General features: G+C 40.6%; 1 protein-coding gene across 1 annotated transcript; it reads right to left on the reverse strand.

Annotated features, from left to right (window-relative positions):
• Window positions 1-2,985: 2,985 nt before the first annotated feature.
• On the reverse strand, window positions 2,986-14,113 carry klhl26 (kelch-like family member 26). The gene is made up of 3 exons (XM_017478604.3): window positions 13,612-14,113; window positions 10,242-10,427; window positions 2,986-9,757 (listed from the first exon to the last, which is right to left on the reverse strand). Exons 1-3 carry the CDS (start codon window positions 13,659-13,661, stop codon window positions 8,176-8,178), a joined length of 1,818 nt encoding a protein of 605 aa, XP_017334093.1. The 5' UTR covers window positions 13,662-14,113; the 3' UTR covers window positions 2,986-8,175.
• Window positions 14,114-14,124: the final 11 nt, after the last annotated feature.

Consider the following 14,124-nt stretch of genomic DNA (forward strand, 5'->3'; position numbering starts at 1 on the left):
CGATAACCGATTGTTCAGAGTGATATCGGCCGATACCAATAACCGATTATTCAGAGTGATATTGGCCGATACCAATAACTGATTATTCAGAGTGCTGTCGGCCGATACCAATAACCGATTTTTCAGAGTGATGTCGGCCGATGCCAATTATTCAGAGTGCTGTTGGCCGATACCGACTATTCAGAATGATGTCGGCCGATAGCGATGCCGATTATTCAGAGTGATGTCGGCCGATACCAATAACCAATTACTCAGAGTGATGTCGGCCGATAGCAATAACCGATTATTCAGAGTGATGTCGGCCGATAGCAATAACCGATTATTCAGAGTGATGTCGGCCGATAGCAATAACCGATTATTCAGAGTGATGTCGGCCGATAGCAATAACCGATTATTCAGAGTGATATTGGCCGATACCAATAACCGATTATTCAGAGTGATGTCGGCCGATAGCAATAACCGATTATTCAGAGTGATGTTGGCCGATACGGATTATTCAGAATGATGTCGGCTGGTACCAATAGCCGATTATTCAGAGTGATTAAATCAATAATAATTAATTCCACAATTCTGAAAAAAATGCAAATAAAAACTTTATTTTCTCCATTTCAACAAGTTGTATCACAGTAACTGGTCTCATAAACAGAAAACGCATTACTCTAACATTAACACATGAACTAAATTCTGAAGATTAAAGTAAGATTTCTTATTGAATGTTATTAATTCATATTAACATTGGCTGAATTGTAAAAACCTCCTGTTAGACTCACATTCACTCTCCACAAACACAAGCATTTCTACTTCATCATTAAATATCAAACTGGTAATATATAATATCAACTTTTTATATATTAACATTAACTGGATATGAAATATACTACTCTACAAATATATTTTTCTGTGCAATATATACTTTGTCAATTCATCTTCATTTAAATCTTTCAGCGGTGTACTGCCGCTTTAATTCAGCGCGAGCAGCGAGGCAAAAAAATAAATAATTAGACACTATGCCGAAACTCCCGCTTCACTGCCGCTCACTTCCAATGTAAAATTTTAGCAGTGCAGAGATAACAAAACCTCAGTTTTGTCATCATTCCACACAAGATACATCATCTTTACACACAGCCCAAAATCGATATGTTTTCCCACCCTCTTTTGATTGACAGGATATAATCGTCCCTGATCATCAGATATTTTTAAACTATTATTGGCCGATACATCGGTGCATCTCTAGTTTTAATGGTTCTAATAGGAATTGTATTGGTTTTAATGGAAGCTGTAATGGTCCTTCTGGGTCTCTACTGGTAATCTGTTGTTTTCTATTGGTGGCATGTTATGTCTAGTGGATACCATTAAGGTATCTTTAATACATCCTACTATGTAATGGAAACCATTTGGTAATGGATGTAATGGTTAACAGCTGATGGTATGTAATGGTATTTGTAGTGAAAACCATTAGAATTTCTGTGATGGTTTGTATTGTTTGTGGTTTTTTTTTCAGCAGGGTGGGCTGTAAACCAGGATCAAAACTTAATCTATTTATAACAAATTATAGAACTGAAATGCTCATTATTTTGCATAATACATGTTTAAAAATGGATGGTTTTAATTGAACAAACACTCTCTTCTAATACATTATTACAGTAGTTAATAAGAGTGCATGTATACTTACTTCCAGTGTCTACATGAGAGGAGCGCCAGCTTCATAAACATCTGAAGTTTACCATAAAACCTCATACTCCATTTTCTGCTGTGGTTGCCTTGACCATCGGCTTGACCAATTTATCTCAGCCAATCTGCTTACTGGCATGGTTTTGGGGAAAAAACCGGAGAACCTCAAGGAAGCCCATAATTTGTGTAACAAAACCCTAGGTTGCACAGGAAGTGAGGTATACCAATCCATAAATATATATTGAAATCTGGGTTTCTGAACAGCACAACAGAAAAATGTTTACCCAGTCATTGAGAGATTGCGCGTTAAAATCACGATGCCACAGGAATCAAGAAAGCAAAATTGGCCATGCTCTCTGTATCCCCTATCTATCACATTATCACTAGCCAATCATGGGCATCGAAGATCTTGTGCATGCAGAAGAGGGCAGATAGTGCCTTCCTCAGAGTGCGTTATGCAGCACTTTAAAAAGATGAGGCAGGCTGGCTTGGAGAAAGTATGTTCGTCTACAGTCTATATTTCATCCTTTTGCGTCCTCCTACACCACACTCTCAGACTGTGCAAGTGATTTATAAAAGGTAGTGCTGATAAAGGATCAATCCTGACAAAGAATTTCCTCCACCGTTTCTTAATTGTTTGTTTTTTTCCCCCTCCAGACATTTTGTCCTTTATTAACATAGGCTTTCCTTCCATCAGTTGCAGAAATGAATACAAAATCAAGCAAACTCTGTGATATTTGGAGGAGCTTGAACCGGATTCACTTTGCAAATGTTTTAAATAAGCAGCCTGAAAATTTTAGTCAGTGCATCATACCCAGTAACTTCCTGGCTTTCGTTCACACAATAAACAGTAATAACCAATTAAAGTCCTGCTGGAACGCTGTCGTCTCCTTCTTCCCAGGATTTCGACTCTGGCTTGCGCTCACACAAAATCCTGTTCCTTCTAAATTCCTGTTAAATTGCATTAACTTGCTTGTGACTGGGGCTTCTATTGAAATCACTTACGCCTCATGAATCACCTTCTAAGGAAAAACAGCTGAGCTGAGACGTTCTGGTCCATCTTGGTGCTGAGCTCATTTCTGAAGAGAAATAAGCCAAATCCACTTAACTGTTAATCTAAAAGGTATCTTTAAAAAAAAAAAATGTATTGTAGGATGATTACAGGTTTAGAAATACTTTTAAATATTACAAACTGCACCTATAGAGGAGCAGCAAAATGATGTTTCCTCTACGTTTCAGAAACCCAGGAACGATTGCTGGTCAGCATTTTGAAACTTGTTATGGCTGGTAAGTAATACACACTGACATGGGAGGTAAGGCACAAATCTCACCATTTCTTGTTTATTAAATGAAGAATGTTATTAGTAAAAGTCACTATAAATTGGTACAGCAAAATTGGAACAAACGTAAAAATGATCTCACAAAGAAACTAAAACAAAAAGGACGGCAGTCAGAATCAAAGTTCTACGGAGGAGTGTACATTCAACAGCTTAAACCATTATACAAGCATAGCTCATCTTTCACTGCGAATGACATGGCATTAATACAGACCACAAAGCACATTATACATCATGCTAACGTCTATCGTTATGGAACACCGCAATACGGTATGTACACACAGAAATATGGGGGAAAGGAATAATATTTGAGGCTTTTAACTACATTCTTTGTGTTTAATTAAGAGTAATACTTGCTCAATATGGGAAGTATCCAGAGGAAGAACAGGAAAGCCTGAGACGATGTTCTTGACAAACATTAAAATGGATTACAGCAGCACAAAATCGAGAGATGCACTCACCGACCAATTTATTAGGAACACATGTACCTTTATGCAATTACGTGACAGCAATGTAATGCGTAAAGTCATGCAGATATAGGTTGCAGCTTTTGGTGACGTTCACATCAAACATTAGATTTTGAATAAGAGGTGTAATCAGGTGACTTTTGTGGGATTGTTGCTGGTATGACGCCAAACGGGATGAATATTTCAGAAACTGCTGATCTCCTGGGTTTTTCAGCCACACCAGTCTCTACAGTTGCGCAGGCGGGGTGGGGGCGGGGCGGGGCGGGGGGACAACAAACATCCAATGAGCATCAATTCTGTGGGTGGAAACACCTGGTTGGTGAGAAACGTGTGAGAGGGGAATGGCCAGACTGTTTCAAGCTGACAGAAAGGCTACAGTAACTCAAACAGCCACTCTTTACTATACTGAGCAAAAAAATGCTCAGGTCAATATGCACATGTTGAACGTCGATGCAGATGGACTACAATTGCAGCAGATCACATCAGATCAAAGTCATGAGATCAGATTCAACCCCCCCTTTTCTGATGCAGGACATGAACATGAACTTAACTGAAACTCTTGACCTGTATCTGTAAGCATTTTACGCACTGCACTGCTGCTTCATGAACTGGCCCGTGTACAGGTGTTCCTTTTAAAGTGAATGCATATTGTGATTGTGACGATTTAGTACGTACACAATATACACACGATACAACACACATACACATTTACAGAGACAAAGACATGGATTTAATTGACCCAAGAGAAGAAAAGTAAATGCAGGATATGAAAATTTTACATAATGAACAGGAGTGTCTTCCGCTGATATTTAACTCCTTGCAGCAAGTCCTTGTCGCTACATTAAACAAAAACATCAGCACCTTCAGTCCATACAGGATTTCTCAGAGGTTTTTTTTTTTGTTATGGTTGTGGCCAAAAATGCTTGAATTTGCGGCGACTTTTTTCAAAATCTGCAAAGCAATTTGTTCAGTTTTTGTGCTTGTGTGTTTTTTTTTTTGTGTGTGTGTGTAAAACTACTATTACCAAAATAGCAATATCACAAATTGTGAATTGAAGAGGGCTTTGGCTGAGTGCGCGTTGTGATGAAGTCACGTGGCGCGTCTTGGCACAAACCTGTGGAAAATCTGTGGTAGTTTTGAAAAATTGCAAGCTCCTCTGAAAATTGGGCGAGTTTACTTGATTTTGCGTTCGTTTCTGCGATCGCGAAATCCTGGAGGGACTGAACAACAAAAGTAGTGGAACAAATCTGAAATGGTGCTACATTTAAAATAAATAAATAAATAAATAAAATAAACAAATTCTTGTAGAACCAATTCAACTAATTCACTCATGTCTTGATCAGATCCAGGAAATGGGACCCACTTTTCTGCAAAGCCAGGAAGCATCGAACTTAATTTAGAGCGATGTTCGGGTAATACGAAGAAGATTCACAATGAAAACTTGCTACTTCGTTCTGGTATTGTGCTTCAATGGAATATGGCTAGTGATAAACAAAAAAGATAATACTCGTGCAATAACATACTAGCAGAGAGAAATCAAAAGAGTGCTTAAATAAATAAAAGTCTCTCATTATATTAAATTCACTTCACATGTTTTCTCGAACTCAAATCAGTCTACTAGGATTGCCTTCAAACCTTTGTGCAGTGTGTGTAGCCAAGATCTTGTGCCCTATACACATCCTGAGCCATGTGTTTAACAGTAGATAGCAAGTCATGAAGCCACAAACTGTGTACAAATGTAAGCATGTGCCTTAATCGATACAAACTGTACAGAACAAACAAAATCTAGAAAATACTTCTCTGCAGCAGCCAGTGTTGTTGCAGTCCTTAAGACCGTGGTGATCATTATACATTCAAATAAAGAGAGAAACATGCCGATTCGGTCTTCCTCGGTCCTCACACACTTATTTACATCATGACAGGATTTTGCTTTGTGATCTCGTAGGTCAGTGCCCTCAGCACTAGCATTACGACGAGACATTCTGTTAATCCATTAAGCTCCTCCATTAAGATATAATATCACAGTGAAAGTACTAACCGCAGTCGGCACTTGGATTTTGCAGTGCTGTATTCAGTTTGTCAGGTATAAAGTGCATTATGAAATGAATCTGGTGTGCTTACGGACTTTCTAAGAGATTACAAAAAAGACCGAAGGAGAATTATGTAAATCGCACCTAGGAACTGGATGTTCTCGAAGGATGGATAGGAGTCGTATTGTGCTTAGCACATTTAAGTATCAAAGATAAACCATCTACATAAATGATTTAAGTAAATTAAATGCACATTTAGCCTGAAGGGACACATTTTCCATTTGTACATACATCCCCAGAAGTGCTAACGAGTCGAGAAACTACTTCAGAGCTTTCTATGTTAACGATGTCTTTGCAGAAAGGGTTTGGAGAACAGTAAACACTTCTCTTTATAAAGGAGAATCAGGATAAACCAGTCACTAAGTCACTTCATTAAGAAGGTTTTCAGAGACGCTGCATGGTGTACATCAACCATCATTATAAAGCAACTCTCTGAAGTCTTGCAAGCCTTTAAACCGGCGGTATGTTTCAAACAAAAACAGAGGCGTCAAAGCAAGAAGGAATATTCGGAGTGAGAATGTTTGAACGGGCGCAAGCTGGGAAACAGAACCAAACACTGATTTTTGTTTCAGACATCACTTTGGGATTGGTCCAAATATTAGATAGCTGCGTGCATCAGTGGACACAAGAGGACGTTGTTCGATTCCTAATTCATCCGTCTGTTTGTACAACCCGGATTCCAAAAAAAGTGGGGATGCTGTGTAAAATGTAAATAAAAACAGAAAGGAATGATATACAAATCTCATAAAGCCGTATGTCATTCACAATAGAACACAGAATACATATCGAATGTTTAAACTGAGGAAAAGGGCCATTTTAAGAAAGAAAGTAAGGTCATTTTGAATTTGATGGCCGCAGCACGTCTCAAAAAAGTTGGGGCAAAAACGGTGCAACCAAAGGCTGGAAAAGTGTTCGTAAAAAGAAACGGCTGTTTCATTAAAATGGTACATTTCCTCAGTTTAAACATTCAATATGTTTTATGTGTTCTATTGTGAATAACATATGGGTTTATGAAATTTGCAAATTATTTACATTTTACACAGCGTCCCAACTTTTTTGGAATTGGGTGTTGTATTTGTGAAAACAGCAGCATGAATTACTAGGTCGCTTCACTTTCTTTCACAAAGAAAACCACTCTCTCTGATGCATTTGTGCATCTTTCACCACCACTGCTGTTCTTTGATTATTTATGCTCTGTTTGACAGGGTTGCCAGGTCTATTTTATAAAGGCAACCCAAAACCATCCATCCATCCATCCATCCATCCATCTTCTACCGCTTTATCCTTTTCAGAGTCACGGGGAACCTGGAGCCTATCCCAGGGAGCATCAGGCACAAGGCGGGGTACACCCTTGGACAGGGTGCCAATCCATCGCAGGGCACAATCACATACACACTCACACACCCATTCATACACTACGGACACTTTAGACATGCCAATCAGCCTACCATGCATGTCTTTGGACTGGGGGAGGAAACCGGAGTACCCGGAGGAAACCCCCGCAGCACGGGGAGAACATGCAAACACCCACAGTGCAGTGGATCTGGAGCCACTAGGCATGAGGTGAGAATACACTCTGGAAGGGATGCCAGTCCATCACAAGGCACCATGCACACATTCACACTTCGGGGAAATTTAGCATGGTCATGCTTTTAGGAGCTGGGAGGAAACTGGTGAACCCAGAGGAAACCCGTACAGACAGTAATTGAAATCGGGAAATTGGAGCTGTGAGGTGACAACACTACGCACTGCACTACATTGCCATGCAACTGCAAAAGTGTATTATATTATTTCAAAGTAAGTAACAATACATTTTAAGGAAGTGGTGTTTATATAAACCTTACTGTAAATAGTTCTTTAAAAAAAGCCCAAACACACTAACTATGAGACCAATTCACTGATGCACAACATAATACTAGAGCGCTAAAGTGAGGTCTGGAACAAGGGATTGTGTATTGTTGAAGACCAGGGGCAGTGGTAGCTCAATGGTTAAAAACACTGGACTACTGATTGAAAGGTTGCGTGTTCAAATCCCAACACCGTCAACCACTGCTGGGCCCTTGAGCAAGACCCTCAACTGCTCAGTATGGAGGTCCTTCTGGATAAGTGCATCTGCCAAATGCCTTAAATGTAAATCCTGTAGCATCAGGGAGTCGTCTTTGGCTCTCAGTCCTCTCAAAAAAATTCTGTACTCCTGGCGGTTCAGACAGTTCTAGAAAAACATTAATGTAGCCATGACTGCGTGTTCTGCAAGGGTTCTTCTTTTTGTTGAGGTCTTTCTTTTTGTGAAGTACACTGCCCGTTTTGCCCATCCCATCCGAGACGGATGGGGATGTACATATTAGAGCGCTAATACATGTAGGCTTTAGGCTTTCAAAACAACAGCTGATGAATTGTGCATATGCCAAGTATTCGACACCTACATCAGCAGAAAGAGAACTATAATCATGAGTTCGGCTCTCTCGGCAGGTTTACAGTCACTCAACAGATTTCTACTCGAACATGTCAAACCAAAATGCAACTATTTGAAGGAACGGGGGTTTAAATATATAAACAAACAAACAAAAATAGCCTTGTGTAATATCACCTCACATTTTCCAGCTAAGGAAGTCACCTCTGTGTGGCAGTTTGTGGCAGTATTATAGGTGTACAAGCAATTCCAGCGAAGGATTCTGGGAAGTGCAGATCCCTCTCCCACTCGTCCATTTCGGTGTTATAGACTTGGACGATGCTCGTGACGTTATTCAGATGCCAGTTGTATCCTCCGACAACGTAAATCTTTCTGTCCAATAAGCAACAGCCTGCCTCAGACTGGCCTGCACGCATCGGACTAACCGTGGTCCACTGATCCGTCTCCGGAACGTAATATTCCACGGCAAGAACGTCGAAGCAGCGGTCCACGTGGTCCATTCTTCCTCCAAGAGCATAGACACGCTCATTTACACTGATCATGGCATGCAGCACTCGTGGCTCATTCATTGGGCATTTGAAATCCCACTGGTCTGTGGCTGGATCATAGCAATGAAGAGACTTCTTATCCTCCACGGAAACCCCATATCCCCCGGAGATATAAAGTTTATCTCCGCATGTTGCCCCTGCGTGACCCCATATCCTTCTCTTTAGCGAATCCACGTACGTCCATTCGTTTTTCTTGGGGCAGTAACATTCAACAGATGAAAGGCTGCCGGATCTGTTGCGCCCCCCGGTGGCATACAGCTGTCCTTGCAGTACGTTGAGCTGGAACTGAATGCGGCTCTCCTGCATCGGCCTGATGCGCAACCACTGGTTGAGATGGGGATCGTATCGGAAACAGATGTCCACAGCGCCTTCACCGCTACGGTACTGCAGATGCTGGCCCCCCACCACGTAAACAAAATTGTCGAGAACGGAAACACAGGCGTGGCTGCAGCCTGATTCCATGTCGGTCAGCTCCTTGAACTGCCTCGCCGTGCTTTCAGCCAGGCAGTACACCTTTGAGCTCACTGTACGGTCATTGTCAGTGTACGGTGTGCCACCGAAAGCAATAAGCGAGACAACATCTGACCGAATGACGGTGCGAGGGGACTGCATCTCGTGCTGGCGAAAAGGAAGTATCTGATAATTAAAGGCCTCAAGTAGGTACTGCCTGCACAACACATCCTCCACCATGATGTCCACAGTCTGCACACGGTCCACCAGCTCAGAGGAGCGCATGAGCGGGAAGCGCACATGCCGCAGCACCTCGTTCGCTGCAGGACGGCGCGAGTCATCGTGCCGAAGCCATCGGATGGCCGCGTGGAACAAATCAATCTCGGTACATCCCTTCAGCTTGTTGCTCTGCAGGAAAAACACCAGCCGTTCCATGGGGATATGCAGGAAATCCTCCTCTTCGGCAATCTGCAGGAAGTGACGGAACGTGAACGCGTCCACGGATTCCTTCAGAGAGGACAAGCTGAAGGCGGCAGCCATCTGACCGATGTTCAAACAAGTCTCGACGCTCATGGCTGATTTCAGGAACTCTTCACAGAGCTCCACAACTGGCACCATCTGAAGGAAGACCGCTGCCCCAAGCACATCCTGGATGCAGTCGAGGTCGAGCGTGACCTCCGAGCTATAGGCGAAATCGATGATGTGTTTTAAGCCACGTGCAGACAAGCCCTTAAGCTCAATTGTTGCTTGGTTTGATTCTTTCATCCCACCAGTGAACATGGCTCTAAAATAAATAAATAAATAAATGAATGAATGAATGAATGAATGAATGAAAAACATGAATCATGTGGCACCATTGTTTTACAATAAATACAAAGTTGTATTCCTCTGAAAACTTTCACTCAAAACATTTCACAATAAAGTGAGTGTATCCATATAATTTGATGACTCAAACCATTAGCAGAGGAAGCGCTCGATAAGTTCCTAAATTAATAATTGAAGCATATTCTGTTTCAGCAAACTCCAAATGACAAACAAACATTACAACTGCCGTTATAATACACAGGTTCATGCACCATAAAATTGCTTGGTCAACATTTATTTATCAGATTGTTTCCCCGCAAAGCATGGCTTTGTGCTTCACTGCCTTAATTATTGATTGAAGCATATTACATTCCAGGAAAGTAGATCAAATTCCCTTTTGTTGAGTTACTGTGACTCAAGACAATATCTAGCATTTTACATTTCCTTATCAAAAGAATCCTCACCTAAAGTAGTCACTGCAGGATGCCAGCACTGCTTTGTGCACCTGGAAGCATTCGTTGTTGACTGTGAGTTCTACATCCAGTAACTGGCCTTGGTCTCGCAGTGCAGAAAGCCCCCTAAGAAGTGAGTTACTGTGACTGGGAGCTGAGAATGTGCAGCGAAGGGTGCTGTTCTTATTGTTGGCCATGCTGCAAAAAAAAAGAAGAAAGAGTTTAGGTCTTTCATCTCTTACCGCACGCGAATCCCAGTCTCTGGCAAGGTAGTCCATCAAACTCAAGAACACACACACACACACACACACACACACACACACACACACACACACACACACGACACCAGCCACTCTATAGGAACGTGCATGAACAGAGCTTCTCGCTACTCTGTTTGTGCCGACTCCCCAGCAACAGGCTCTCTAGTTTCTAAGCGCCAACCAACGTGACACCTGCAACTGCGCTTTCTTTTTAATTATTCATCCAAAGTATATTACGTATTGCTGGAAATCTTTCTGGATGAACATCAAAACGCTCCAGTTCCATCAGAAGTAAGATGACTAAAGAATCAGGAGACCAAGAGCCAGGATACACCCCCCCCCCCCCAAAAAAAAAAAAAAAAAAGAAAGAAAAAAAAAAGAAAAGACATGGGCGTTCAGTAATCAAGACAAAAAGTTGGACACAGCAGACCTTTTTATACTGATGTGGACGTGCAAGAAGACACATAGATATAAGACCACATAATTACTGTCCATGGCTAAGATAAAAGAAAGACATGGGCAAGGACAAGACATTATGATCCAAGGAACAGATACATGTACATCAGAAGTGAGCAAAGGTAGTTACATAATCACATTAAATTGAATTGATCTTAAAATGAATAAATGATGTATCCATTACCCATAAAATCAGAATATATTATCAAACCGGAAATAATCATGGAAAACAGGAAGTAATCCCACAGCAACAAATATATAACCTCTTTTGATATGGAAACCAAAGTACAGCAAATCATAGCAAGAACCAACAGGAGTCCTTAAAAGGAGGTCTGAAACTTGTAGTATAATAGTGAATAAATCCATATTCCTAAATGCAGCATGAAATCATGGTCACGTGCTATTAATAACCAGTTCTATAATACAGAACTAACTAGAGAATGTCCCAAAAGTCTTGATACATAGGGGGAAATTAACACACACACACACACACACACACATATATAATTTTTTTATTTTTCCCCCCCAGATAACCTTTAAGAATGTGTCTGACAAAAGCAGAACGTATTGAAATCATTCTCAAGGCTGGATCGGGAAATTGCAATGGACTTTAACAGGAAACATGGCAAGCACACATTCACGACACTCACGACACTGATACCAAACTTATTAACAAATTCAAAAAGACCGGAAGTGTTGTGGACCAACCGAGACGTCCACGAACATCCACTGACGAAGGAACAACTGATGTGGTGCTGGAAAACGGTCCCCTATGAATGGAAACTTGGGGACACACTGTAGCACACAATAACACTATTCTAACCAGAGCAGCAGTTACTATTTTGACTTGGAATTGGAGGTCGCCCAATGGAGAGTTTTTGCCCATTATTCACCACCGGTACCCAATTGTTGGAACTACTGGTTATTGTCAAAAATCCACACTCGATAAAGACGAAATAAAACCATCACTGCCAAATTTTGTTGTGTTATTTGAAGTGTTTTTGGATTCATTTTGGAGGTCTCCATTTTTATTTTTTATTTGAAGTGTTACTTTTTGGTTCAGTTTGGCTGCATATATTATTAATATGTATTAATCTTTATATGATATTGTTTATATGATATTTTTCATTTAAAGGTACAGTACATTTTCTTGCTACAATCAGTACTGTTTATTTTTGTAATAAATTTCAGCAATATTTTACTTTGAGTGTTGTTTTCAGTCAGTATGAATTTAAAAAAAAAAAAACCTATGGGTTGATTAATCGGTTATCAGCAGGTACTGCCCACCTTAGTTATAGGTATCTGTAATATCCACTCTCTGTCGACCCCTACTAGGGATTCATCAATACCGATACTGGTATCAGGCATCAATCTCATAACCTACTTGTTTCCTTACACTCATTAAAAAAAGGCTTCAAACCATGTGATCTAGTACTATGTGAACTAGTACTATGTGGTCTAGTGTATGTTGTTGTAGTGCAAGATGTCTTATGGCATTTTAACCGGCATCTTTAATAGAGAGAGCAAGGACAGCTACACCGAGTATGTGGCACAGTGTCAGCAAGTACGGTTGTTAAAATGAGCACAAGGTGATGTGAACTGCCATCACACAAAGCTATTCGTAGATGTGAAGACAGTGAAGCAAAGGAGCAGAGAATCGGTCACACGTGAGAGTACTTCAGTTCTGCGAGCACTGAGCCACATACGCTTCCTTTCCCTTTTCCCACTCCTCAGGGCATCCTCACTCTCTCTATTAAAAGGTACAGTTTAAACACCATAACATCTTAAACGTAAAACTCAACACGGGTATTTCATTGCTAGCAGCACACGGAAGTAACCAATAAAAAAAAGAGCTAAACAAAAACTTCCATGCCACTCCTTTTTGACTAACACAAAGTACATTATTCATTTCTCTATCAGTTTTGGTATTGATAAGCACTTATTTTTTATTTTATTTTAAATATTGGTGTCACATCCCTAATTTTGACATACCATTTATTACAACAGGATACTTGTTTGTATAGTTGTAGCATTCTTTTTATAGACTTAACTGTAGATGAATCCAGAACTAATGCTTCCTTCAAGTTCTTTCCGATTACTTATGTTTCCCACTCGACAATACATACAGCTAGCTTAATTCATTTTGGCGTCTTCTTAATATTCCCATGCATTGTATAAAGTATATAATGAAACCAATGGAATATGATGTAAGACACCCAGTATTTAGTCATGATAAAATGGTAACAACTCGGGTGTTAAATGACTGTCTAAGATAGCAGTTGAAGGGACGTTTGTTTTTGAACTTTTAGGTCAGGAACTGGTATTCACAATTATTCCCACTGCACTTGAAGGCAGCATAAGTATAAGCATAGGACACCTTTTCGCCTCAAGACACTGCATAATTCTGGTTTAATTAAAAATAAAACTGTTAAAAAATAATCAAAAGCAATCGTTTAACTTGTTAAAAACATTTAGTTGTTAAAAACATTCTCAGTGTAAGTAGTCAGTAATTAGATTTGCTCCAAGCCTACTTAACAAACAATAGGTGATATATTGGACGTGTTAGAGCAATAACATTACAGCTACAGGGCACAGACTCTTAACAGGCACCTAGCTGGAGAAAGTCAGTGTTTTGTTGTTGTAAACTTGGTGGGAAGCATCGTTACCTGCTCTGTGAACGACTCGCAGAGAGTTCCCCACCATCCAACTCCGCCATGTTTGAACCCGCCGTGCTCAGTAAAGGACATCATGCAGAGATTAAACAACCTCTCTGCGCACATGGACTGCAAATCGTGCCAATCAAGTGTGCACGCATATTTCTAGATGAAGATGCTCTTCAGATACAATCAGATGCAAGACTTCAGGGTGTCTCAGTCCACGATGGATGCAAACTTGAGCTTTATCAGTCCTGTGTCTATCAGTCTATCATCAAATTAGACAAATGTACTATGCATTAATACCGAAACAAAGTCAAACGGATCACCTGCTTTATACAAGCCACCTGTGTGTGTGTGTGTGTGTGTGTGTGAGTCTCTCTCTCTCTCTCTCTCTCTCTCTCTCTCTCTCTCTCTCTATACACAGAACCGCATGACTACGTAATGCTATGAAGTTTTGGGAGTGTTCAAGTCGCCTTGACTCTGCGCAGAATCCGATACACATATCTCACCATGAAATTTATT

Source organism: Ictalurus punctatus, chromosome 10 (assembly GCF_001660625.3).
Source record: "Ictalurus punctatus breed USDA103 chromosome 10, Coco_2.0, whole genome shotgun sequence".
Taxonomy (NCBI): domain Eukaryota; kingdom Metazoa; phylum Chordata; class Actinopteri; order Siluriformes; family Ictaluridae; genus Ictalurus; species Ictalurus punctatus.